Consider the following 24,669-nt stretch of genomic DNA (forward strand, 5'->3'; position numbering starts at 1 on the left):
TACCAAGCCAGATCACCTGGTGTTCCCTGGACCAGAGTTACCAAATAAGCACAAACATAAATAAGCCTGCCAAGGGGCAAATGCTTTGTTTTTGAGCATATTAACTGAAAGCCTTTCTGAGTTTCTAGTTACTAGTCTGCTGGGGGGATTTTCTTGCCTAATGTCATTTTTAATTACCAAAACATTGATTCAGTCTCACTGATTATGTTACAGTGAGCCCCACAGTACTACCCAACTGTCCTCATGAATTCTAGATTTAAAATTTATTACCCCAAAAATAATAAAAACCTATGCTAAAACCTTAAAATGAGCTAATGTTTGCTAAGAGAAACACACAATTATTTTTTAGCAAAGAGGGACGGCAGAAGAAGAGAAGGGGGTTAGAAGCTGCCCAAAAGAGAAAGCATTTGGATGAGGAGACAAAAAGAAGGACAGATGTGGGAGGAAATGTGATTTTGGAAGACGGCAAAGGAGTCATCTTTCAGCAAACTGCTGCAGCTCCCACTGTCTCATTGTCCTACCAACAGAGGACCCCCTCCACACACACACACACGTAGCGGCCGTTCTCTCACTTCAGAGGATGCAAAACGGCCTAATTTTCATTTCAGAGGACATCTTATCCAAACTATAACCAATATTTGCCTTCCCCTTATCCTATAACCAAAACTTCACCACCTTTTTTTCCATCTTCAAGTTCAACTCTGACTACGTGGCCAACCAACAGGCAGCCACAAACATTTAAATACCCTCCTCTAAACCCCAGCTGTGTCATCTGAGTGTTTTCACTAAGTCTGAGGTCTAACAGATGGTTGCCCAAAAAGACAGAACTGGGGGGGGGGGGGGAAGGGTTTGCTTGTCTTCCTACAGTCCCCCAAACCTATATTAACTCACAGAGTTATAAACATTGCTCAGCATATCTCATTTATTTATCTCTTTTATTTCATATAACATAACCAAAACACAGTGCTATCTCCCAGATGTTATTTAGCAGTATGACAAATGCCTCATAGAAACATAGAACACAGAAACTATCTTCAACATAATTACTACATGCATATATGCCTGTCTGGTGAAAGTGTTAATGCTGACTGAACATGTAAGAACTTTGCTTTAATTCATATGCTTTAATATTTTGGATTTTGCATTTATAACAGCTTTCTTTGACATGCAGTCATTTTACAATGACATGTTTTGTGGCATTTTTATACTGCCTCCAACTAACACTTTTCTCCTTCCTTGTTTCTCCTTCCTCACCTGGTTTTCACAATCCTCCACAAAGACTATGTGTTAAAGGCTCTACTCCTAATAAATTGTGACTGTTCCTAAGTTTACAGGTTACTCAGACATTGCTTATGACTGAATTAAGGAATGAGTTTGACTGAGACATTTTATTATGAAATAATGTTTCAAAAAGAGGAGGAGATGAATTTATCTAACAAGCAGGAGAAGCTACGACTGAAACTCGGTTTGTGGATGTTATTTGTTTGTGTAAAAGTTAAGCTATTGCAAAAGGTGCTCATGTCTTTATTATCACTTAACTGCTCAGGCTGTATGTCTTCGATGATAGAGTGAGCGTTATGTTGAATGGGCTTATGCATGTGTTTATGTGCTGGTCAGTGTATGTCATTATTAATTTTTGCAATATAAGAAATATATTATCCAATTAGGTTCGCTGTTAGCCAAATGCAGGTTGCTAATGGTGGTTTGCTTTTGATAGTTTTTCATAGCATTAGCTAACTTCCTGGCTATTGCTAACTAAATGAGAGAACCTGCTTGGTCAGTTGCAGTGTCGATCCCTGCTATGATGGCATTGTATTCACATGTTTAAATGCAATTTTCCACATGCAGTGATTTCTGCTTTGAAATCAACATAAGGGCTGAATGACCTTTGACCAGCTGACCTCAAGAATATCCAACCCTCCACTGTCGCTGCACAGTGTGACGCTCTGGCCCATTCCACTTTGACTGACCTCTCTTTGACTCTCACGCACACACACAGAGGGTATGACCACTCGATGCTCTCCCAGACACAGTCAGACACAATAGGAGACCCGACACATTCCTTTTCCCCAGGTGGCATAAAAGACACAGTCAGATCAATGTCCTAATAGGCTCCAAACCAGTGACAGACAATTATTAACCCCTGACGGGTGTGAGTTCCTCTCTCTCCTTGCCAGACTATTGTCTGACCACCGTGTGTTTGTATTGTCTGAGGGCCTTTTTTGGGAGGGGTCATGTAGTACTGGTTAACCACTGGATAAGAGGTCTAACTTAGAGTATGACATGCTCATTGTGTGTGTAATCTTAACCTGAGAAAAGTGGATATTAACCTGCTCCAAATTGTGTCTTTAAAATATACACATTGATAGAACTGACCACATACCAATGTGACAACAAATGATGACAGCTCGCAGCCATGTGTCAGGACAGCTGATTAGGGTAAATTGTGTAAACAAGGATAAAATCCAAGAGCAACTGATATATAACAGTTTGCGAGTGTTACAGAGATACAATTTAAGCATCATGAGGCTATTTCTACTTCTGTACCTCATTCAGAAATCTTCCTTTGCACCTACTCACTTCACTCTCTGCTTCAGCTGGACCTCCCTCATCCCCCAACTCTTCACCGCTCTTTCTCCCCCAGGCTCCTCTCCAATTCCACTACAGCCGTGTGTGTGTGTGTGTGTGTGTGTGTGTGTGTGTGTGTGTGTGTGTGTGTGTGTGTGTGTGTGTGTGTGAAGGGCTGGTGGTGGTAGGACAATGGGCAGTAAGGGGGCTAGTTGAATAGGACCATTGAGCCTGCTCAGCCAAACAGAAAATCATCTCCCATCTCACTTCAAAACCCACAGTTTCACTGCGTACAAGTAGACCTTTATTCTCCATAATTAATCCCTGATACACATATACATACATAGGCACACATGCATATAGATGCATACATACAGGCTTACAAACACACACAGATACAGAAATATATATATGGACTCTGGATGGAGTCTGACATATTAAACTGTCAAGAAGCAAGTTGTTCAAATGACTCCCCTGAATGTTATTCTGAAATGTGAAATTTAAGAAAACTAAGGTCATTTTGAATCTGAAGGCAGCTACACGTCTCCAGAAATTTGGGCCATGTTTACCACTGTGCAGCATCCGCTCTTCCTTAAAGATCAGCTCGTAAACATCTGGGAACTGAAGCGGCTAGTTACTGGAATCTGGGAGAGGAATGTTTTACCATTCCTGTCTGATTGAGGATTGTAGCTCATCAGCAGTCCTGGGTTTTCTTTTCATGTTGCACTAAATGTTTTCAGTTGGCCAAAGGTCTGGACTGCAGGCAGGCCACTTCAGCACCCATACTCATCTACTTTGAAGCCATGTTGTGTTGATAGATGCAGTATGCAGTTTAGCATTGTTGTGCTAAAATATGCAAGGCGTTCCCTGAAAAAAACGTCTTTATGATGGGTGCAAATGTCACTATAAAACATGTATATACCTTTTAGCATCAATGGAGCCTTTCCATATCTGTAAGCTGCCAATTCCACAGACACTAATGCACTCCTATACCATCAGAGATGCATGTTTTTGAACTAAGCTCTGACAAAAAGCCATTCATGGCTTCTACATTTTCTAAAAAGAATTTCAATTTGTCTAACCACAGAACAGTTTTCCTCTTTGTCTCACTCCATTTTAAATGAGCAGAGACAATGGTGATGTTTCTGGCTTATGTTCACATAAGACTTCTTCTTCTTTGCATGATGGAGCAGACAGTGATTTCTAGAAGTGTTCCTGAGCCCAGGCAATAATTTCCATGACAGAATCATGCCTTGTTTTTAATGCAGTGGCACATCAGGCCCCAGATTTCCTGATCTAGTTACTGATTTATTTGGCATCGTCCCTCGCACACAGAAATTGCTCCAGATTTTTGGAGCGATATTATGTGTAGCAGATGATACAGTATATATAATCTTCACAATTTTAAGTTAACGAACATGACTGGAACTGTTCCACAGTGTGTGAACAGAGGTGGGGGTTTTTTCCTTTTTCCCAGCCTGTTGAATTTTTGCCCATCTTAACTTCTAAGAAACTCTGCCTCTCTAATAAGCTCTTTTTATACCCAATCATGTTACTTACCTGCAGTGTTGGGGAGTAACGGAATACATGTACCGCCGTTACGTATTTAAAATACAAAATATGAGTAACTGTACTCCATTACGGTTACCATTTAAAAAGGTGGTAATCAGAATACAGTTACTTTGCTGAAATAAAGGGATTACACAGCTGTATTTTCCTGTTTCATATGTTCGGCTATGCCCTCTCTATTTTTGGTTTCCACGCCCCAAACAAAACACGCATTAAGAGGCTCTAATGTCTGTCTCAATCTCCATGTCACCTCTACTTGCGGCTCGCATAATGACGTGAAGAAATGTTTTAAAAAAGATTATTCACAAAAATGATTTAATATGAAGGCAATAGGCAGAGTGTTACAGGCATAGCCCTAAAGAATGTAGCCCCATGGGCAGTGTAGTCCGTGCTGCAGGGAGAATGGACTGCCATACCCGTTATGTGTCTGTGAGCGCGAGGAGGGAGAAAAAGGAAAAGTACGAGCTGTCACGGAGCAGAAACGGGAGCTGGAAGCATGTAAATATAATAATAACCACTGCAGCCAAGAAGAGTGCCTGACGAGCCCAGTTGTAAGTTATTAAGACTCGACTGTACTCTGTGTTCGTGTTTTCCTCCAAAAACAATAAGTTCCGTTGGAGCAGTCTTTCAACGCCTCTCTCTGTCTCTCGCAAGCAAAGTTGACCCACACAACAAAGTAAAGCTAGTTTTCGGCTACGAGCCCGACACGGAACCGACGTATTAGCCAGAGGTCCCTTTACTACGGTTCGGAGCCGCTGACCTGTTTTATATATGCACGGAATAGTTTTCTCTACGAGATCGCTGCAAAAAGTGCAGCCTTACCTAATGTCCACCTACTGTTACTAAGATTTAAAAATCTAGTCGGTATTGGCATGGCGAGTAACCTTCAGTAATAGTAAAAATTCACACAACAATAGTAGATTCATGTAGTACGATAATATAATAGCTAATCCAAAGTATTCAGAATACGTTACTGTCATTAAGTAACGTAACGGAACACGTTACAAAATACATTTTGGGGCATGTATTCTGTAATCTGTAGTGAAATACATTTAAAAAGTAACCTTCCCAACACTGCTGACCTGTTACTAATTAACCTAATTAGTTGCGAAATGTTCCTCTAACTGTTTATGCTTAGTGCTACTTACTTTTCCAGGCTTTTGTTTCCATTGTTGCAGCCTTTTTGAGACATGTTGCCATCAAATTCAAAACATGCTAATTTTTTTTCATGAAACAGTAAAAATGTCTCAGTTTAAACATCTAATGTGTTTTCTGTGTTCTATTGTGAATAAACTATGAGTTTAAGAGATTTGCAAATCGTTGACACAATGACACAACTTTTTTGCAGTTGGGGTTGTAGAGAAACAGTGCAACAAAAGTAAAACAGCTGCATGACCATGGTTAAAAACTGACCTGTGAACACCAGATTTATTTACAAATTTATATACCTATGCTAAATATTCTCCAGTTTTCATAGCTCTTTTCTAGTCATTTCTACAAACCTCGTTCACCCATTCACACATGCATATAACAATGAATGCACTGGGAGTAGTTTTGGTAATTGTCTGTGAAGGTTCTCAGTCATCCAGGTCATCGTAGTCTAAGGAGCTTGGAAAGAAAAGCGTCCTTGAAGACATTTCACCTCACATCCGAGAAGCTGCTTCAGTTCTAAGAGCAACTGGTGGAGAGTCCCAGATTTTGGTGATTCTGTATTTTGCCCATATGAAAGGAGCCAGAGATGAAATACGTACCTATGGGTTCTGTCGACGATGATGTCTGTATTCCAGCTTCTTGACAGTTGATAAAGGAAACTGAAAATATGATTGCAAGATTTTACAAAGATAAAAAAAAAAATACAGGAACATTAGTGACTGACAAAAAAACAGGAGCTATAGAGTTGCAGTAGTGGACAAATCAAAGATCCTCGTCTACTGACAGTATGCTGAAAAACAAAAAAAGTTATTCAGACATGGCACAGAGGTTAGCAGCCTGTCACAAAAATACATACTTTGATCCTATTTCTTGAATGGGACACATTCAACACATTTCGATAGACATAAAAAAAAGGATTTTTGTCCCAACAGGGTGATTCCAAATTAGCAATTGGAGTAAGAAACTTGCCATATTTCTGCATGATGTATAGGGACTACTTAAAAAAATTAGAGCAAGCTGTAGGAAACTTCATTTTTCACCATGACACAGTGCCAGTAAAAACATACCTATATAAGAAAACATGCAGTCGAACACTCAGCCATGGCTTGACATTTTTGGAGTAGTGTGGGACCATCTTGACAAAGAATGGAACAACAGTCAGCCAATATCCAAAGAAGAACTTTGAGTGTCCTTAAAGACGAACTATTCCTGAAGACTACTAAATAAAAACTGAGAAAAAGCTGCCTAAGAGAGTTCAAAATGTGCTGGAGAATGAAGGTGGTCGTAGCATATTGACTTTCAAGCTTGCTAGCATTGTACAAACTCTGTTTTTGCCTTATGTACTGTATTTCCGTGTATGTTTGCACATATGTCAATGAATCACTTGTCATTTGTCATTTTTCTGACAAAATGAATTTTTAAATGAGGCATGGCTCAAGAACTATCATCGACATCTTTGTCTTTCCCATGCTAACTACTGAACTTGCTAACTGGTTCCCAGAATAAAAACTACAGTGCATGCATTTTTCCACACTGGATTTATCCACCATCTGTGTGGCTTTCAAATGGGATGGGATTCACCCAATCAGCCTAGAAAGTAACAATTCGCCCAATGTATATAGAGATTAATTTCCAAAACCATTTAATTCTCATTTACTGTGCTGTAATAGCGAAAAATGCTGCACCAGCTGCATCACAATATGTGTTACCAGCCTAATTCACTGTAAGCCCATAACAAGAGGTATTATCTTAAACGGCCTGTTAAACAAAGGCAGCAGACCTTGACAGAACAAGTGCTGTCACAGAGTGCAATATCAGCGCCGGTTTTTGACAGTGTTACACAGGACCATTTAAACTCCACCAAGCTTGTTAGCCTAGAGTTGGTCCTGTGACCAGCCTCCTCATTGTGTATCCATCAAGCTGAATCGGTGTGTAGGAGGGTAATCCATACAGGATAATTGGTACACTTGTTCATGGAACACATGTGGACTATCCATCCATCCTTCCAGACTCAATAGTCATTAACTGATCCTTGGCAAGTCAATAAGAGTCAGCTGATGACAACTCCAGAGGTGATACAAGCATCCTCTAAGTAACTAACTGGGGATCTACAATGAAGCTGGTAAAGGTAATATTTATAAAGGTAAGATGCATCAGGTTAAGTCAATCGTTTTTGATGGAAGTCCACTAAGCAAAGTGCCTTAACTTTTGCACCAATAGCGATTATTGTTTCAGTAAGATCATGAAAAAAAGCAACAAACAACTATTTATGCACAGGGAAAAAAAACAACAACAACAAAACTATGGTATAGGGGTTTTATACACAGAAACCCTCAACTGTACATGGTGGGTCAAATGGGGCAGGCAGCAGGAGACAGGATGCTGGAGGTGGAGTGCAAGTATGTGTGTGTGTGTGTGTGTGTGTGTGTGTGTGTGTGTGTGTGTGTGTGTGTGGCTAGTTTGGGGGGTGGTGGGTTGAAGCTCCATATGGGCAACCCACCCCTGGCACCCCCCACCCCACCTCCTGCAAACAGGCAGATGTCAAATGGGACGTGCCTCCGTGATGGGGCACAGGGTCACACTGCACAGGGGCAAATAACAGAACAGGAGGTACAGAGAGGGAGAGAAATGCCTTCTTGCCAACACCCCCCCCCCCCCCTTTCCCCCCTCCACCAAAACACAACAAATAAGACATGCACATGCTACCAGGAAAAAAAAGCTGAGCTCACACAAACATGCCGACACAGGCGGAGGGCCGCTGCATAGCATTACAGCCACTGTGACAAACAAAACTCACGGATTAAGCGACATTTACATTTGTTTCCTGACATACATATTTAAGCCCCCTGGAAAAATAAATATGAGAAGCATTATTTAATTCATTTTAATTATATTTTCAAATGTAATATATGTTTTTTTTAGAAATACCTGTGCATTATTCATAGTTGGTAAACTTTCGTCAAGATTTCATGAACTTGACTCTTGCATCTATTGTCCGTCCCTGTGTTTTGTTCTGTTCAGTGTGGCTATATAACTACAACACGTTCCACCACACTGATGTAAATGTGGCAGGCAGAATGTCAGAAAACACTCTCAGTGTATTTCATTTAGAATTGCATCACTCTCTGCTTCCAGCTATCTTTAGCAATCAATGTGCTAATTATTTCCCAACATGAGCAATCACTTGTTTGTGTATTGAATATTCAGAAACAGTGAAAAATGGGCATTGCCTGTGTCTCAGAGACTTTAACAATGTCTTCATTTTTCCTGTTTTCTTTTTACAAAAATTGGAGTGTGATATTGTATCCCTTTTTATTTTCTTTGTCATACATGACAAACTTAATATTGAAAAAAAAAAGTAGTTTCAGCCGTGTGTGGATTAAAATCTGAGCAGCCCCTCAAAAATTCAAATAAGGTTAAATTATAGCCATGAAACTTTGTCGGTGTATCAGACTGGAGTAGCAGTTGCCAACCTGACTATAAATTACACTAAATAGGAATCGTTCTGTTCTTGTGAGTCCAGTGCATGCATGTTTCTAATGTGTCTACAACTACTTGACTATAATGGGAGATGCAACCAGACTAAAAGGACAGGTGGTAGCGTGTGCATGTGTGTGTGTGAGCACAGTGTGGAGGTATGGGCTGTAGTCCTAAACAAAGCAGGGGAATGGACACACACTCTCTCACGCACACACACAAGCACACACAGAGGCTGTTCTCTCTGTTTTGAGTGCTGAATGGTTACGCCCGCAGGGCAGGAGTAAGGTTACTTTACATACTGCACTTACAGCTCCCTTTACCACTGGGGTATAAAATGGATTTAAATGAGAAAGAGGGGAACAGAGGGGTGAAGGCAGAGGGGTGGAGGGTGGGAGGACTCCCTTTGTGTAACAGGAGGTCTGCTGCTGCTCTGGCATGGCTATGGAGATGGTGGAGCGGGGTCAATCTCCCTGCTCTCCCTCCCTCTGTCCTTTTACTATAGGCTGGCTGCTCTGTCTCTCCTCCTCATCTCTCCCTCCCTCCATCCCTTCCTCCCTATTAGCATAGCAGCTGCCTGATACAGGGCGTAGGGTGGAGAATGGCCAGGTTGCTGTGTGCATATGTGTGTGAGGGTGTTTTGCAGAGGGGCGGGAGGCGAATTGGGTGGGGGGAGCCCAGTCAATGGCGGCCCGTCTGGCTGGTGAATAGTAGCTAAAGCAGGCCCCCATGAGTTAGACAAAGAAGTAAGAAGGGAGGGGATAGGGTCGGGGTGTGTGAGGGAGATGGAGGGAGGAGGGAGGGGTGGAAGAATGAGGCAGTGAATGGAGAGCCTTGTCACTGGAGCTATGGAAAGAAGCACAGAATGAACTGGAAGAATGAAAGAAAAGTTCAAAAAGGAGCGGAGGGCAAGGAAAAGACCAGCCTGACCACCTGTCTCTCTCCCTCACTCTCTCTCACTTCTTTTACTCCACTTCTTACTCACAGGCAGACTTTGGCGAGGGTGGGGGAGTCCACTGGTTGAGTTTAGCGACAGGCGTGTTTTTGTTTTGAGAAAGAAAGTGCGGTATCAGCAGGATTTAAAGCTCACTGTCATCTGTGACTCTGCGCTGATTTCCTTGCATGTGGGCCGTGGTTCAAAGAATTGTGTGCTATAAAAGATATTCTCTCTCTTTCTCTCTCTCTCTCTCTCTCTCTCTCTCTATATATATATATATATATATATATATATATATATATATATATATAAAAATCAAAAACATCAAAAATATCACAATAATAGTTTTACAGTGGATGAAAATATGATAATGGTTACAAGTAAGAATAGCTGAGATGGAAGCAATCAATAAGCAATCTTATCACCAAGCCTACTTGTTAGAGAAATACCCATCCAGGCTGAATACAGTATCTACAGAGTATCTCTGTATGCTGGGTCCTTCCTCCAAACAGCAGACACATTAAGAAACTAAGGGGTATCTACAAACACGCATCTGCATATGAATATCTAGAATCTATCTTTAAAAGACATTTTTGTAGCTTCCCCTGGAGTCCTAGTCCTGATTTAGTATGCTTCAGTGGCATGCAAGTAAACAGTCTGTGTGGAGACCAAAGAGATTTCACTTTTTAAAAATTATTTTAAACTTGTAGCTGTAAAGAAGGTACAGCCCAAAAAAACTGTCTGACAGACCAAAAATAGAGCAAACGGTAGGGTGAATCAGTTTTTTACATCATCAATTTGAGAAAAAAACATATCTGTATATAAAAGATGGATATAAACATGACTTTGTCCCATTTTTAGGCATCCACTCTAGCATTATGGCTGTTGTGCAGGTTTTTGGAGCCTGGGGTGATAATATTTGGATGCAAGGGTAAAGGCTTGGGTATAATTTCTTTATCCGCAAGTTCACTGGGATCCACTCCGGTTTGAGTGATGCCAATTTTCATCTTTTTCTTTTTTTTGACCTCGCGTACTTGTCTATGCAGAACTTAAGACTATGGTGCACCAAGTACATCACAGTAAGTGGAAGATATCAAAGAAGCATAACAGTAATGGTTACTCAGCCATCAGGTCTCCAGCTATTTCAGGGTCGAGCTGCCTATTTATAAACTGTCCATTTAAAATTGTGTTTAAAAAGTTTCTTTTTGTGTGCAGAGAGTCACATTCCTTGTTTGTGTGCACAAACTTGGCCAAGTAAAATTGATGCTGATTATGCATAGAGCAAGAAGTCAATTTGTTGTCACAGGGTAGACAACAAGAAATTAAGTTGCAACATGTTGTGTTGTCTGATTCAAGATGGTGGAAACACTATTAAACATTTTAATGCGTTTGTCTTTGTATGGCTGTCATCGCTCGACAGTCACACAGGGCTGAGTTATTGTGCTCCTGCAGTAACTCTTAAAAGTTCCTCATATGTGTTCTCAACCTAATTATACAACAGGTTTCATTCAGAGAAGCCCTTTGTTGTACATTACTACCCAATCAGAGAGCAATCAAGCCTGTATCAGTGTATTCTGAGGAAGTCAGAAGTTCTCGTGTACACTGTACACATGTTGAACATGTGCTGATTAAACAAAACAAAAAAAGAGGAATTTATCATTGCAAAACCAGTCAAATGGCATTTTACATGTATCACAAGATGTTCAGTTAATCTTGCGTGTTTCAGATTAAGTGCATCGCTTCAAATGAGGGGTGGAAGCATAGATATGAATATTTTATGAGCCTCTGAACAATGGGCTTTTGAATAGCGATGGCAAATAATCACCCAGATGCACTTTTGCAGCTGCTATAACATCACCCCACCAGCTTTTAACACTGTCTCCTCTACGTGTTTCATACAAAAACTATACAAGCAAAAGGACACAAGGCTGTCCTTTTTTTTTCTTTACCACTGTGGCCTGTTTATTTTTTAGTGAAGCAATTTTAATGTGATTCCCCTATGTTTTCTGGACTTCCAGTTATTCCCTCGACAATTTATCCATCACAATTTCCCTCTCTGCCTTCTCTGCAAAAATTCCTCCAAAAATCTGTTGTCTGGCTCACTAATGCAAGCTTCTCCATGCAATGACCAAGATGAGCAAGGAAAGCCAAGGCACATGAAGAACCTATTAGGGGGCCTAGCAGCCAGCATCAACGCTGGGAGGCCAGCCAACTCAGTGTGTGAACAATGGGAACGCAGCTCAACAAAAACATCCTGCAGAAGTGAGAGACTGAGAGGGAGGGAGGCAGGGACTTGGGGAGAAATGTGCAAGCGAGCAGCAGGCGAGATAACACACTCTGCCTGCCATGGGATCACAACAGAGAAGGGCTGGTGTCTAGAGGAACTCAAATACATCAGATCAGTGCTGAAACTTTGAGCTGAGGTCATTTATGGTTCAGCTGCGGTGCAGACACCGATTTTAACAGCTGCTTCAACAATGGCACAAAGTTGTCAGTAAAAAGCTTATAACACTACTGCTTTTTTTTCCTCTCAGAATTGCAACTCTAAGACCACAACCGTTATTTCGAACACATGGGAAACCCTTTTTACTCAAACGTTCACAGTTGAAGCTGGTCAACACCCAGAAAATGTTGCAATACGAACAGGTCTGACATGTTGAAAAACGTATCGTTGCCTCTGTTTTCCCACCAACCGCTTTACAGCCATGCAATATCAGTTGCGAGTCATCATTTCTAAGAAAGATGTTGATGTTGATGTGACTCACTCAAACACTCAAATGAACAGGAGAAAAAACAGATTTTGCATTTTAACCAATGCTGACATGAAATGAAGCACACATGCAAAAAAGAAAAACTGAAATAGAAATCAGAGCATAATGCACACACTAATACACTCTTTCATAACCATTTTGCTTGTAAAAGAGACAACATATCAGAATAGCACAGTTCCCCCTTTTACACTTATGGCCAATTCATTTTTAAGCCCATTTCATGCAACATTATTTTGAACACAAGCTGCAAGAAAATCACAAAAAAGATGCAAAATGCCTCAACAAAGTGGATGATTTTGAAGCAAGTCGGACTTCTTGGAAGTCGTCTTACTTCTTAGAAGTCTAACTCCACAATTAGTTTTGCTTTGAAGAAGATAATTTGATAGGGAGTATAAATAGTGAGTAAGAGACTGTTAAGTAAGGTAAAACAAACACACACAAAAGTCCTGGTTGTTAGCAGAGAGCTGAAGTGTGGTGCAAAGCCTGGGTCTTAATCATTAGGAAGAGAGCATACGAGAAGAGTGTGTTGGAAACGTTTTTGTGTGTGGGGGTAACATAAAACCATCTCTCCCACAACACACACAGGGGAGGGGACCCTTCTTTAAACTGAGCCTACCCACAATGCACTGGGCTCCTTTATCCCGGCAGTGAAAGGATGAGGCCAGATGAATGACAAAAAGAGAGAATGGGCATCTGGGTTGGGCCCTGTTTGGAAGACAGGGAGGGAAAGAGGGAGAGAGAGAGAGAGAGAGAGAGAGAGAGAGAGCAGTGTGGGGGTGAGGGAGGTGTTTCCCAAACCAATCTTTTCAATAAAAAATGTGAAGAGAGGGGGGCGCGGGTAGCTTTTGCTTGGGACATAAGGAAGAAATGTATGCATACACAGCGGATTTTAAGTTTAATGATTTCTTTACTGGCTTGTACACAAACGTACAAAAATAATACAGCACTCATCTCCACATGACATGATGTCATCATCACAGTGTTACAAATGTTCAAAAATAAAAGAATACAAACAAACACACGAAAAAACTCCAAAATCAGACATGATGATGGAACATCTGCATCACACATGAAAAATCAACCGTTTCCTCCTGCTTGCAATGAAGCAAGACCAGAAACACAAGTTGGCCCAAAGAAGTCAGCACTCTTTCATTCTTTTTTCTCTTTCTTTTTTCTCCTTTTTTTTCCTTTTTTGTTTTTTTATAGAAAAAAAATCATCTCAATGTGTACACCAATCCGGCAGCAGGCTCCTTACGTCATAAATGTTATGACCATAGCGAGCCAAATAACTGCACAACCGTGCAATTCTTTATTATGTTACAATGATCTTACCATCAAATGTATTATTCCCCTTTCAAACAAAATCAGGAAGACAGCACTTCAGAAAAGAAAGTGCCCCAAGATATCATCATCTTCAGCATCGATATATATATCCATATGTATATATACATACACCCAATCACAGAGATACACACGTCTTTGTTGAAAAACATCATGTTTTTTCCACAAAGTAATACACACATTAGGACATCATCACCTGGAGCATATATTTATACAATAGTATTTTGTTGTGTCTGCTTTTTTTTTCTATTCAGAAAAAAAAATTAAATGTTGACACATAAAAGCCAACTTTTCAACAACAGTCATCAGTGCAATATTCAAACAAAAGAGAAAAAAAAATCAAGTTTAAGACAAGCGATGCATATTTCATTTGTTGCCTGATACCAATCTATACCTTAATGTAGTTGAACTATTGTTTCGGTTAATTATCGGTTGTTCCAGGTTGAAAATGGGACACGTGCCTCATGAGAAGACACACACAACACGCACACACACAAACATAAACACATACACCTTAACGGGAAAACACACTCGTGCACACCTTCTCAAGAGCTTCTCATGAGGTCAGCCAGTGCTGCTGTGAAAATTCTGTTGGCCATTTGAGCAGTAGGCATTTTTTTTTCTAAAAACAAACAAAAAATAATAATAATAAAATAACAACATCAACATTAACGAGAAAAGAAACATACAAGCAGCATCGTTACAAATGTTAGGGTGCCATGACTTTCAAAATGCAGCAGGCAAATTTATGAGACCTAATTTTCCTTTTCTGTGAAATCCTGCAATAGTCATGTGTTGTTGATCATTTTTAAGTCTTCATCGTCCAACAGTATTAGGGTCCTGCTCAGTAGTAGTAACTATTCCAAAGCCTTGGCTCTTGCAGTTACCCCATACGAACACTGGGGGCGCTCAAGACTCCGATTTTGTGCAATAAAACTCCCTGCATTTATAAGTCATGCGATACAATTCCATTTTTTGTATGACTAAAAAAAAGAGAGAAAATAAATGGAACTAAAACAACCATACAGGCTGATAAGGACACAGAGAGAGAGAGCAAAGTGGAGTATTATAGGGGAGACATGCAACAATGGCTCTGTGTGTGTGTGTGTGTGTGTGTGTGTGTGTGTGTGTGTGTGTGTGTGTGTGTGTGTGTGTGTGTGTGTGTGTGTGTGTGTGTGTGTGTGTAAAGACAGACAGAACCACAGACTCTCTTGCAGAAAAGGCAAAATGATGTTTTGCTTGTCAGCACTGGTTTGGTTGTAGTGTGAAAACTGTCCCGAAGGAGGATGCAAAAATGGGTTCATTGCATCTTCTTTACTGAAGTCCATCTGGCTGTGAGGTTACTTTAGCAGACACAAACAGCCCATCGGCATGCGGATGATCACAGACTCCAAACAAGGCGGTGGTGAGGAAAAACAGAACGACTTGAGAATACTTTACAGACGAGGTAGCTGGGAAAAGGCAACCAAACAGAGTCACTTTAATGGGAGGATGAGAAAGTCCACTCCGAAGGGGTCGACAGCCTATAACTGGAGGGTGGGGGTATCTAGAACTGTGGCCAGTAGGATGAGGGTGGCAGGTCTTACCTCCACACGGGACAGTTTACACAAAAAAGTCTGAAGCAGCTTGAGTCACCCATTATATCCTTACACAATACAGATCGTTTTTAAGAAGAACCACAAAATATTTAAAAATGCATCTTCTCAATGTACCTTCATAAATTAAAAAAAAAACCCAGCCTGCTTTCACAGTGATGACTAGGATGTTAATAAAATACTGAAAGGAGATTATAAAGTGAAATTAAATGCGTCTTTTTTTATACAAAGCGAAAGCAGCGGTTTTTAGTAACACAATGACCATTGGCAAAGTGGTCGCACTGGCCTGAAAAATTGGACGCCAGCATGGCAAGATCTGCTTGCAGAGCGCTCTCATCGCTCTTTTCCTTAAAAAAAAAAGAAAAAAAAGAAACAGAAACAAAGTAAAGCTATTGTGTACAGTACTTCACAACAATTATGAAGTCAGTTGTTGTTACATAATGATTACACATCTGAAAATGTGTTGGATAGCCATAATGCCGCTCTTTGAGTTAAAAAAAAAAATGAAGAAGAATCACTAAAATTTATTAAAGAAAATAAGACCTCTGGTAACCAACAGAGGGCAACCCTTCTTCTCTTGTTCATGTGTCTTCCCTTTCAGATATTCCAGCATGCAGCCATAAAGCATCAAGTGCCTGTTTCATATAAAATAACTTAAAAAGGGGGTTTTACAGAACAATGAGGAGCAACAGGTCAAATCTGCGCTCCCACAAAGAAACTATTCAAGGGACAGGGAAAAAAAACTGGGCCATCTGCTCTCTGGAGTCCAAACACACACATGCGATACACAGAGACTTGATTTCTTTTATAGTGGACGACACGATCTAATACGAACATTCAAGAGGAAAGCTTTAGTACCAACAAACTCACGGAAATGGGTTTCTTTTGTTAAAAGATTCGTGTTGAGGCGCTGTGTATGAACCATGCGGTGCTTCACTCGGGAGTGCAGAGAGGACCCCGTTTGGTTTACAGTGAGGAAAGATTATTGTGCAGGCCTATTTTTTATCTCCTTTTTTATATGATTTGGCACAACTATGTAAATAATGGCAGTTTTTGTTTTTTTGTTGTTGTTTTTTGTTTCTTTTATTGGTTTTTTTGTTTTATTTATTTATTTATTTTGCTTTTACAAGAGCCTGGCTTTCCCGTGTGTTGTGTTGCAGTTTTATATTTAAATTGTAGTTGATTTGTTTGCTTGTTTGTTTTAATTTTTCTACTTTTTCCTTTTTTCTTTTTTACCTGACAGCAGAGTCTGATCACCGGGCGCCAGAGGAATACTTGGCCTTGGTGATGAGGTATAGCACAATGTCTTGGTGGCCCCCGAAAGCGGCGATGTGTAAAGCGCTCCACCCTTCCCGGTTGGCCAGTCTGATATCTGCACCAAATTTCACCAGCAGTTTTACCAGCTCCAGGTTTCCGTCAATTACTGACTGATGGAGGGCCGTCTGTCCTTCCGGCCCGAAGGAGTTGACGTTGAACTCGCAGTTTGTCATGTTCTGCAGCAAAGAGTGCAGCTCCTTGGTGTTGCCCTTCTTAACCGCCTCCTGGAAAACCCTTTGCGGCGCGGAGCAAGTTGACACATCCGCCTGGCTCATGGTTGCAACTCGCTGGAGGGTGGGGAACAAGTAATCCTGCCTGGACTCTAAAGCTGATAATGATCGTCTTCTCCCTGTTGAGCGTCTCTGGTCTGGTAGCAATGCCACAGTTACACTGGATTATAACCAGCTAAGGCACTTTAAAGTAGCCCACTAAAACGGAAAAAGGTCACTTTATATATATGTGTGTACATATATCCCAAAAAGGACAAGAGAGAAAATGGCACACTTGGTGTGTAAATATTTGAGAGATCATAAATCCCCTAGAAAATAGAAGGGTGCTCTCAAGTGATCCAGGGGACTTTAGAATATAGTTCCCCTTCTGTAGCAGCAGTAGCAGCAGCAGGTAGCCTGCACAGGGGGATGGAGAAGAGAGACACCTCCGACTTTACTTGGGAAAACTGGAAGTATGGCCACTATCTCCACAGAGCAGCCTCCTGTGTGTTGGATCCCCGTCGGTTTTCCTTGAACGGTTCGATCTGTTCCCTGGCTATATGTCGCTTCTCATGTGGCCAAGGTGTCTGGGAAAGACAAAAAAGGACAAGAGGAGCCCGCATGAATCCAGAATCCTCACCAACAGAGTGCGAGAGACCCTACATTCCGCCACATCCAAGAATGAGTGCGCGGAACCACCGTGCGCACACGTTTACGCACGGGTACACTGGTTGAATTTTACCGCTAAACATGTGAGAACTGTAATCCGCTGCAGATTTGGGACTTACCTGTGACAGATAGACGGGTCCCTAGCGACGCAAACGATAGAAATCCACCGAGTGGCGCGATCTGTGTCCTCCTTGCGGTCCGTGTGAGTCTCTGCCCTCCGCTGCGCTCTGAGAGAATATTTTACGCGTCCTTCATTTGCATGACAATACCTTCCCAAAGAATCAACTGTGGAGGAATGGGTGGAGATCCGGGGAGGTTATAGGCTGCCGATTCGGTTTGAGGGAGGGTCCTGTGAATCTGTAGGGAGGGGGCGTGGTATTCCGAGGGGGAGCCAAATGTTGCTGCAAAGTATTAAACAAGGCGCCCGCAGCAATCCTACGGTGATCTCTATATCCGATCTCCTGCAGCCCACCCCGTGAAGCGGACTGAAAGTCACAGACACGGTGCTGCCAGCGCTGTAAACTGCTGAGAAATCGGGCACGCTGTAAAAGGTCCACCACTGGATTGTCGTCGGCAGGAACTTGCGACAAAAGTCAGTCAGGTGTCAGTGACAGCGTGTTGGACACTGAAGGGAATTGACAAGTGTTGCTCGGTGAAAGTTGATCATTAATTGCTGCTCGATGAAAATTGTTACTAAGAAACAACATCAAATGAGTCTTAATCGCAAAAAAATATCTCAAAGAATGGAGTGTCTATTACATTTACCTTCATATTAATTTTCTTTCGAATTTCAAAGGAGGTGAAATCTCTCGAAAGGCGATAGAATTTCACTTCTTATCATGGATCGAGGATTGTATAAGTTAAATGGGGTTTTTTGTTTTTTGGTTTTTTGGTTTTTTTTAAATCTCAGTTAAGTGAATCTATATTGAATCTGGGGAAAAAAACTGGCATCACTTCTTGTGAATTTGGGGGTTTTAAGCGTCCAAATAATGACAATTATTCCGTAGAGGGAGTGGATTACGGCTATGTGTTGATTTTGGTGTTCCAACTTTCTCCGGAGTGTGGGACTCCACACAAACGCCTCAGTTAATTTGTGGATAAATGTGAAATACAACAAAGAAAGAAGATGAGATTCGTCCAAATGCTAGACTGAGGCACAAGGAGACATTTGTACACGCCGTTCTACCAGAAGCCGACACAAGTACGCTATATTACGTCCAAACCAAATGGCATAGAGTTAAATACAAACCCCAAACGGGTGGATTGTCGCCGTCATACCTACCGGCATAAAAACACCTCAAAGGAGGAGATTATAGGTGGCTGTTTAAATCATAAACGGCGGATATAGTCCACTTGTTTTTAAATGACTAGACTGTGAGAGTTCAGATAACAAAAGCCCCGCGCTACTTCCTTTTTGCAAGTGAAAAGAGGTGACGCTTTGCACAGACTGACACCGCCGCTCAGCTACCCCCACCACCGTGGGAACTGGGCGCCTGTGAGTGTGTGTGTGGCGCAGAGAAAAAGGTGTCGATAGATATCCCACTAACTGACAGAAACACGGCTCGGCACAAATAAATAAGTGTTACGGTGACACAGATGGTTAGATAAACGCAGAGACGGAGAGAATGGGTTATGTAGAAACCGCACCAGGTAGGCTACCTGCAGCTCAGCTTCCTTCTCTGACCGTTTGCTCCGTTTGGCGACCCGTTCTCCGTGTCATCTGTGTAACACTTTACAAGCCGCTTTCCGCTCTGATGGTTTGGCGGCTTTCGCACTATCAGGTTTTCCCACAGTCAGAACCGTACATTTGGCGCACGTCTGTGGCTCTATCTGCATGCATGAGCGTGCTATTGTGGGTCGGAGCGGCAGTCCGTGGGAGAGACAGCAACAGAGGTCCCACAGATGAAGCCCCAGACTTGCTCAGTTTAATCTAAAGGAGACGACTACACAGCGATTCTTGGGAAAGGCGGCTGATTATTAGGTGCATACAGACGTTCCTCTCCCTTTTAAGCTGACCGGAGGGTGTCCTTTAAAATCATGAATGAGGCACCTGAGGGTCACAGTTTAGTAGCCACAGATAACCACAGAGTAGTGCTTTCAGTTAGCCTACACGGCTGCACATACCACATTAACTGCTTCCATTAGTGCAAACCGGCTTTTAACGCCGGCATGATGCACAGTATGGATATGAAACAGGCTAATATTTTATTGGGTTTAGTTACACGATTAAGGGATCGTGTAGTTAGGCATAAGAGAACATTCTTGCACTGAACATGTAAGAAAATATGTCCCTTTTTTTTTTTATCAATATAGGTAAAGCTGACTTTGCAGCATATTCTGGAAGCAACTCAGAAAGGACTTCTAGGCCACTCTCTTCTATGTTTATGGATATGGAGATACCTGACTTTCAGTCACGCTCAAATGACAGCAAAAACGAGCTAATTTCATCTACTCAGAATGTCTTTGGGGACATGTGCAGGTGACTATTTGTGCGCCTTTTTTTTTACCTCCTACAAGTGGTCCACAGCTGCAAATGCTCCAAAACAAAGCCAGCTCTGAGTCACCCATATGTGGTGTATTCAAACGTGGTGAATAACCAAGTCAAGTCGATGATGTAGGCTGCAATAACAGACGTGTGTTCCCCTTCGCTGTCTCCGTATATGACTGAATTAGTCAGTGAGGGTACATATGGCCGTTTGCAGAGCAAATCTATCCCATCAGATTGAGGGGAAATTTAGATTGTGGGTTGTTTTTCAAATTATAAATTAAGAAAAATACAAGTGTTGGTTTAATTGTTTCCTATTTGTGTTTTTGCTGTGCAAAGACTTAACCCAAACTACAAAAGGCTTGTGCCAATTAACCAGAACGTTTGGATAAAGTTGTACGTCACTTGCAAAGGTATAATTATATCTTGGAAAACGCTCTATTGCATAATTCCTGAATTGTGAAGAATTTATGTATTTGTTTGTTTTCCTCATTTTACATTTAGTGCGCAAAATGTTTGCACATTACTGTACATGTGTGCATTTTTTTCCTCAGATTACTGAAGGGTGAAAAACAATTTCTGGAAAATCAAGAACATCTGTCCGCTATCAGAGCTTTTGCTGCAATGCGTCTGGACACTTGGAAAACATTTGCAGAGACTACAGGAGCCAAAAGTTTTCCATTGGATGAGTTTCTCCCCGAAGACCCTCCCCAACACATGCACTTCTCTCTTGAATCTTTCGTGGTAATGTGTGCCTGGGAAGTTGCCAGAGTAAGTTGAGATAAAATACTTGTGATTCCCCCCCCCCCCCCCCCCCCCCCCAGTTTCTCGCGTTCAGTTAATATGACGTCAGGTAAAACAACTAAATAAATAACTAAAAATTTAAAAACTTTTTGTTAGGTGTTTTTTTTTTTGGTGGGGGGCACAGCTATGAAGAGCGGTCGGCTGGGCACGGAGGGTGCAATGAGGCCAGCTTTCCTAGAACTCCTAAATGGAAAACGGTTGCATTGAGATAATGCAAGCCTGTTCTGGTTTTGTTTGTGCAGCCATGTCTTTGCTCTGCTTTCGTGCGATGATAAACAAGATAACACCCCCCTCCCCGAAATACAGAGAGGCTTAAGTGCTGCACCGCAAAAGGAGCAACGAAGACCTCGTAGCTGCGCGGTGCCCGAGTTTGGCGCCGACGCCGGGGCAGCAATGGGCCAGACGAGCCGGGAGGAGTCTCTCCTCTGGGTTCCATGTTGCAGAAGAGCCCAAACGGGGAAATCACACAACAGGAGGGAACATAAATCTAAATTTAGTTGGGTTTTTTTTTAACATAATTTCTTTTTTAAACCTGTTTTTACATTCATACCTGAAAACATGCGTGCTTGAGTTTATGAGAATAGAGAGAGAGAGAGACAGAGACAGAGAGAGCGAGAGGGGTGACGTTTTACCGGGAGGGGAGGGCCTTCTGCATCCAATTCATTCCGGGCACCACGTGTCCTCAGAGCGTGGGAAAGAGGCGAGCTTTTCTTCCCAGCAAAGAAAGAGCAAGGATCAAATAACACGGTGCTGCAGCAGAAACCTCGCGCTCTGCAGAGGCAGGGGCTGCGACCACCCGGACAAGGACGGGACAGCACACACCGGGTTTATTTGGAAGTTAGGGTGTCTGCTTCAGTCATACCAATAAAATACACCTCGGGGAAGCTTAATGTTACTGTAGTTATTGCACAGGCTGCTTGGCGACAAGCCAACAAATGCTTGGACTCCAGGAGGCTCGAGAAGAAGAGGTCATATTATTATCGTTTTAAACTACACCATTGCCAGCATAGCGGTCTCGTTCAGCAGCACTTGATTGTGGATCTTTTTCGAAACTGTTAACACGTCACAGAGGTGGATTAATCCAGCTTCCTCTGGAGAAGGTCTCACGCAGCATCAGCTATGCGTTTATCACGAGCCCTTTCCCCCCACACCTTAAAGTGTAGTTTTACATGATTTATTAGAGCTGGTTTCCATATGTGAAAACGCATAAAATGCTCAGATAATATTTTCATTTCGCTTTTCATCAGTATTGCACTGTTCTTGGGAACTAGACTTTCAAATTAATTTTCATGTTGCAATTTTTCTGTAGCTTGAACAGGTCCAGACCTTCCCATATATACACCACCAATAAAACCTCTATGAGAAAGCAGTACAAAAACTGATAAAAAAAAAAACAGCTCTTTCAAACGTACCTATTAAATTCCTGCTATTAAATGCTGTTTGGCAATGTGTCAACGTGTTTTTACCTTCAGTTTAGCTTCAGGTAGCTTCCACAGAGTATTTTTAAGCTTACTTTTTAAAAATTAAATTTCACTTTTGACTTTACCTCGTGGATAATTTGTTTTAAGATGCTCAGAAAAATAGAATAAATTAACAGTGACAACAAATACTTGACACAAAGTCCCTTCTTAGACGTCCCAGATTTAGTAACACATGCACTAAAAGGTGCACAGGCTTCTTGTTTTGACAAATGTGACCAAATTAACAAATTAAGTCTAGTTTTATCTTCAGTCTAAAATGATTTCTTTCATGTAGTTTTTGGTTTAGTTTTAGTTAACTATATTAACTTTCTTCCATAAGATTCACCCATAGGACACAGAGGAGGGAGATTCTGATGTGGACCAGCATCTCACCCAGCACTCACAACAATGAATGGTTAACTTCCCACTCACTGCCATAGACACCCACTTTGGTAACATTCTTCAGAAGTGACGGCACTTATAATGTCCCTACAGATGACTGCATTAGGGATGGTGTAGGATTACTTGCTGCAACAAAAGCCCTAAGCCTACATTTTTGCACAGGCCTTTAAAGTCATGTAGCTGGTCTGTTATTCACACATGAAAAGCTAAAGTGTCAATTTTCTCTAAATTATGTGAATCTTTTCGCCTTTATCTGATTGGACAGTGAAGATTTTTCAAACAGGAAATATGGTGGAAGATATGTAGCAAAGGCGTCTAGGTCAGAATCAAACCTGCACTTGTGCATTGAGCCTTGCAGCATATGGTCACCTGCTCAACCAGGTGAGCTAAACTAAATCCCCAAAAAACTGAAATTAGGGGATCTGAGAGAGGACTGTTACGGGACATCTGGTCGAGGCTTCCAAAGAAACCATCAGAAATTTTTTTAAGGTATACCTGTTAAACTGAAACTATCTAATCAGCCAATCACATGGCAGCAACTCAGTGCATTTAGGGATGGAGACGATCAGGATGACACACTGAAGGTCAAACCAAGCATCAGAATGGGGAAGAAAAGCAATTTAAGCGACTCTGAATGTGGTTTTGTTAGTGCCAGACGGGTTAGCCTGAGTATTTCAGAAAAATGCTGACCTACTTGGATTTTCCCACATAACCATCTCTAGGATTTCCAGAGAAGGGTAAAAAAATAAAAAGAGAAAATACAAAGTGACTGTGAGTTCTCTGAGCAAAAAGGCCTTTTTGGTATCAGAGGTCAGAAGGAGAATGACCAAACTGCATTGAGCTGATAGAAAGGCACATCCAAAGTATGCAGAAGAGCATCTCCACATGAAGCAGATGGTCTACAGCAGCACAAGACCAGAACGGGTGCCACTCTGTAGCTAAATACAGGAAATTGAGGGTACAAATTTGTATGTTCACACCAAATATGGACAACAGAAGACTGGAAAAACTTTGGCTGATGAGTTTCAATTTCTGCTGAGGCATTCGGATGGTAGGGTCAGAATTTGGTGTAAACAGCATGCAAGCACGGGTCCATCCCGCCTTGTATGAACTGGTAATGTTCAGGGGGTATTTCTGTCACACTTTGGGCTCATTAGTACCAACTGACTGTGGTTTAAATGTCACATCTGAGTATTGCTGTTGGCCATGATCACAGTGTACTCATCATCTTGTGCACTTTTTCTAGCACATTAACATGTCCAAAAGCTCAAATTGGTCTCTTGAACATGTCAATGAGTTCACGGTATTCAGATGGCCTCCAGAGTCACCAGATCCTCAATCCAAGCACCTTTAGGATGTGATGCTTTCGCATAGAGCAAAATCTCCATGGAATTCCAGCACCTTGTAGAATCCATGTCACGAACAATTAAGACAGTTCTGAAAGTCGAAAGGGGTCCAATCCAAAACTAGAAAGGTGTTCCTAATAAAGTGTCTCATGAGTATATTTCCAGCATTTGTTGCAGTTAAATTTAGGCTGCTGAGCTCGCTGAAAACTCCCAGCATGTCAAGTCCTAGGAGTTTCAACTAACACAAATTTAACACTTTACATCTGAAAGCTCAGCGTGGTTACTCATGGCATGATAAACCAAGCTATAGCGCGCATGTTCTGGAGCATCAAGTTTCATCCTGAGATACCAACCTCCAACTTTTCTTCTGCAGCTGTCGTTGTTCCTGAAAACACATTTACCTCAGTGATTCACAGTACGGCCCGGCTTTGAAAATTACTGTCAGTAAAATTAAGAGCACATCTGGCTATAGTTAGGGATTCTTAGATTGTATGACTGTAAAAAGACTAACTAAGCCTTCTGGTGTAGCTTCATGTACTTTCCTCAGCAAAAAAACATCAGAAAATC

At 41.6% G+C, this 24,669-nt stretch overlaps 1 protein-coding gene across 1 annotated transcript; it reads right to left on the reverse strand.

The window, feature by feature from the left end:
- Positions 1 to 13,346: 13,346 nt before the first annotated feature.
- On the reverse strand, positions 13,347 to 18,892 carry nrarpa (NOTCH regulated ankyrin repeat protein a). The gene is made up of 2 exons (XM_086300433.1): positions 17,725 to 18,892; positions 13,347 to 17,523 (listed from the first exon to the last, which is right to left on the reverse strand). The coding sequence occupies exon 2, from the start codon at positions 17,000 to 17,002 to the stop codon at positions 16,664 to 16,666; it is 339 nt and encodes a 112-aa protein (XP_086156559.1). The 5' UTR covers positions 17,003 to 17,523; positions 17,725 to 18,892; the 3' UTR covers positions 13,347 to 16,663.
- Positions 18,893 to 24,669: the final 5,777 nt, after the last annotated feature.

The sequence above is a fragment of the Aulonocara sp. 'chitande type north' Nkhata Bay genome, linkage group LG7 (genome assembly GCF_057382095.1).
Source record: "Aulonocara sp. 'chitande type north' Nkhata Bay isolate Kocher_YH1m ecotype deep benthic linkage group LG7, A_spYH_male_GT1.1, whole genome shotgun sequence".
Lineage (NCBI taxonomy): Eukaryota > Metazoa > Chordata > Actinopteri > Cichliformes > Cichlidae > Aulonocara > Aulonocara sp. 'chitande type north' Nkhata Bay.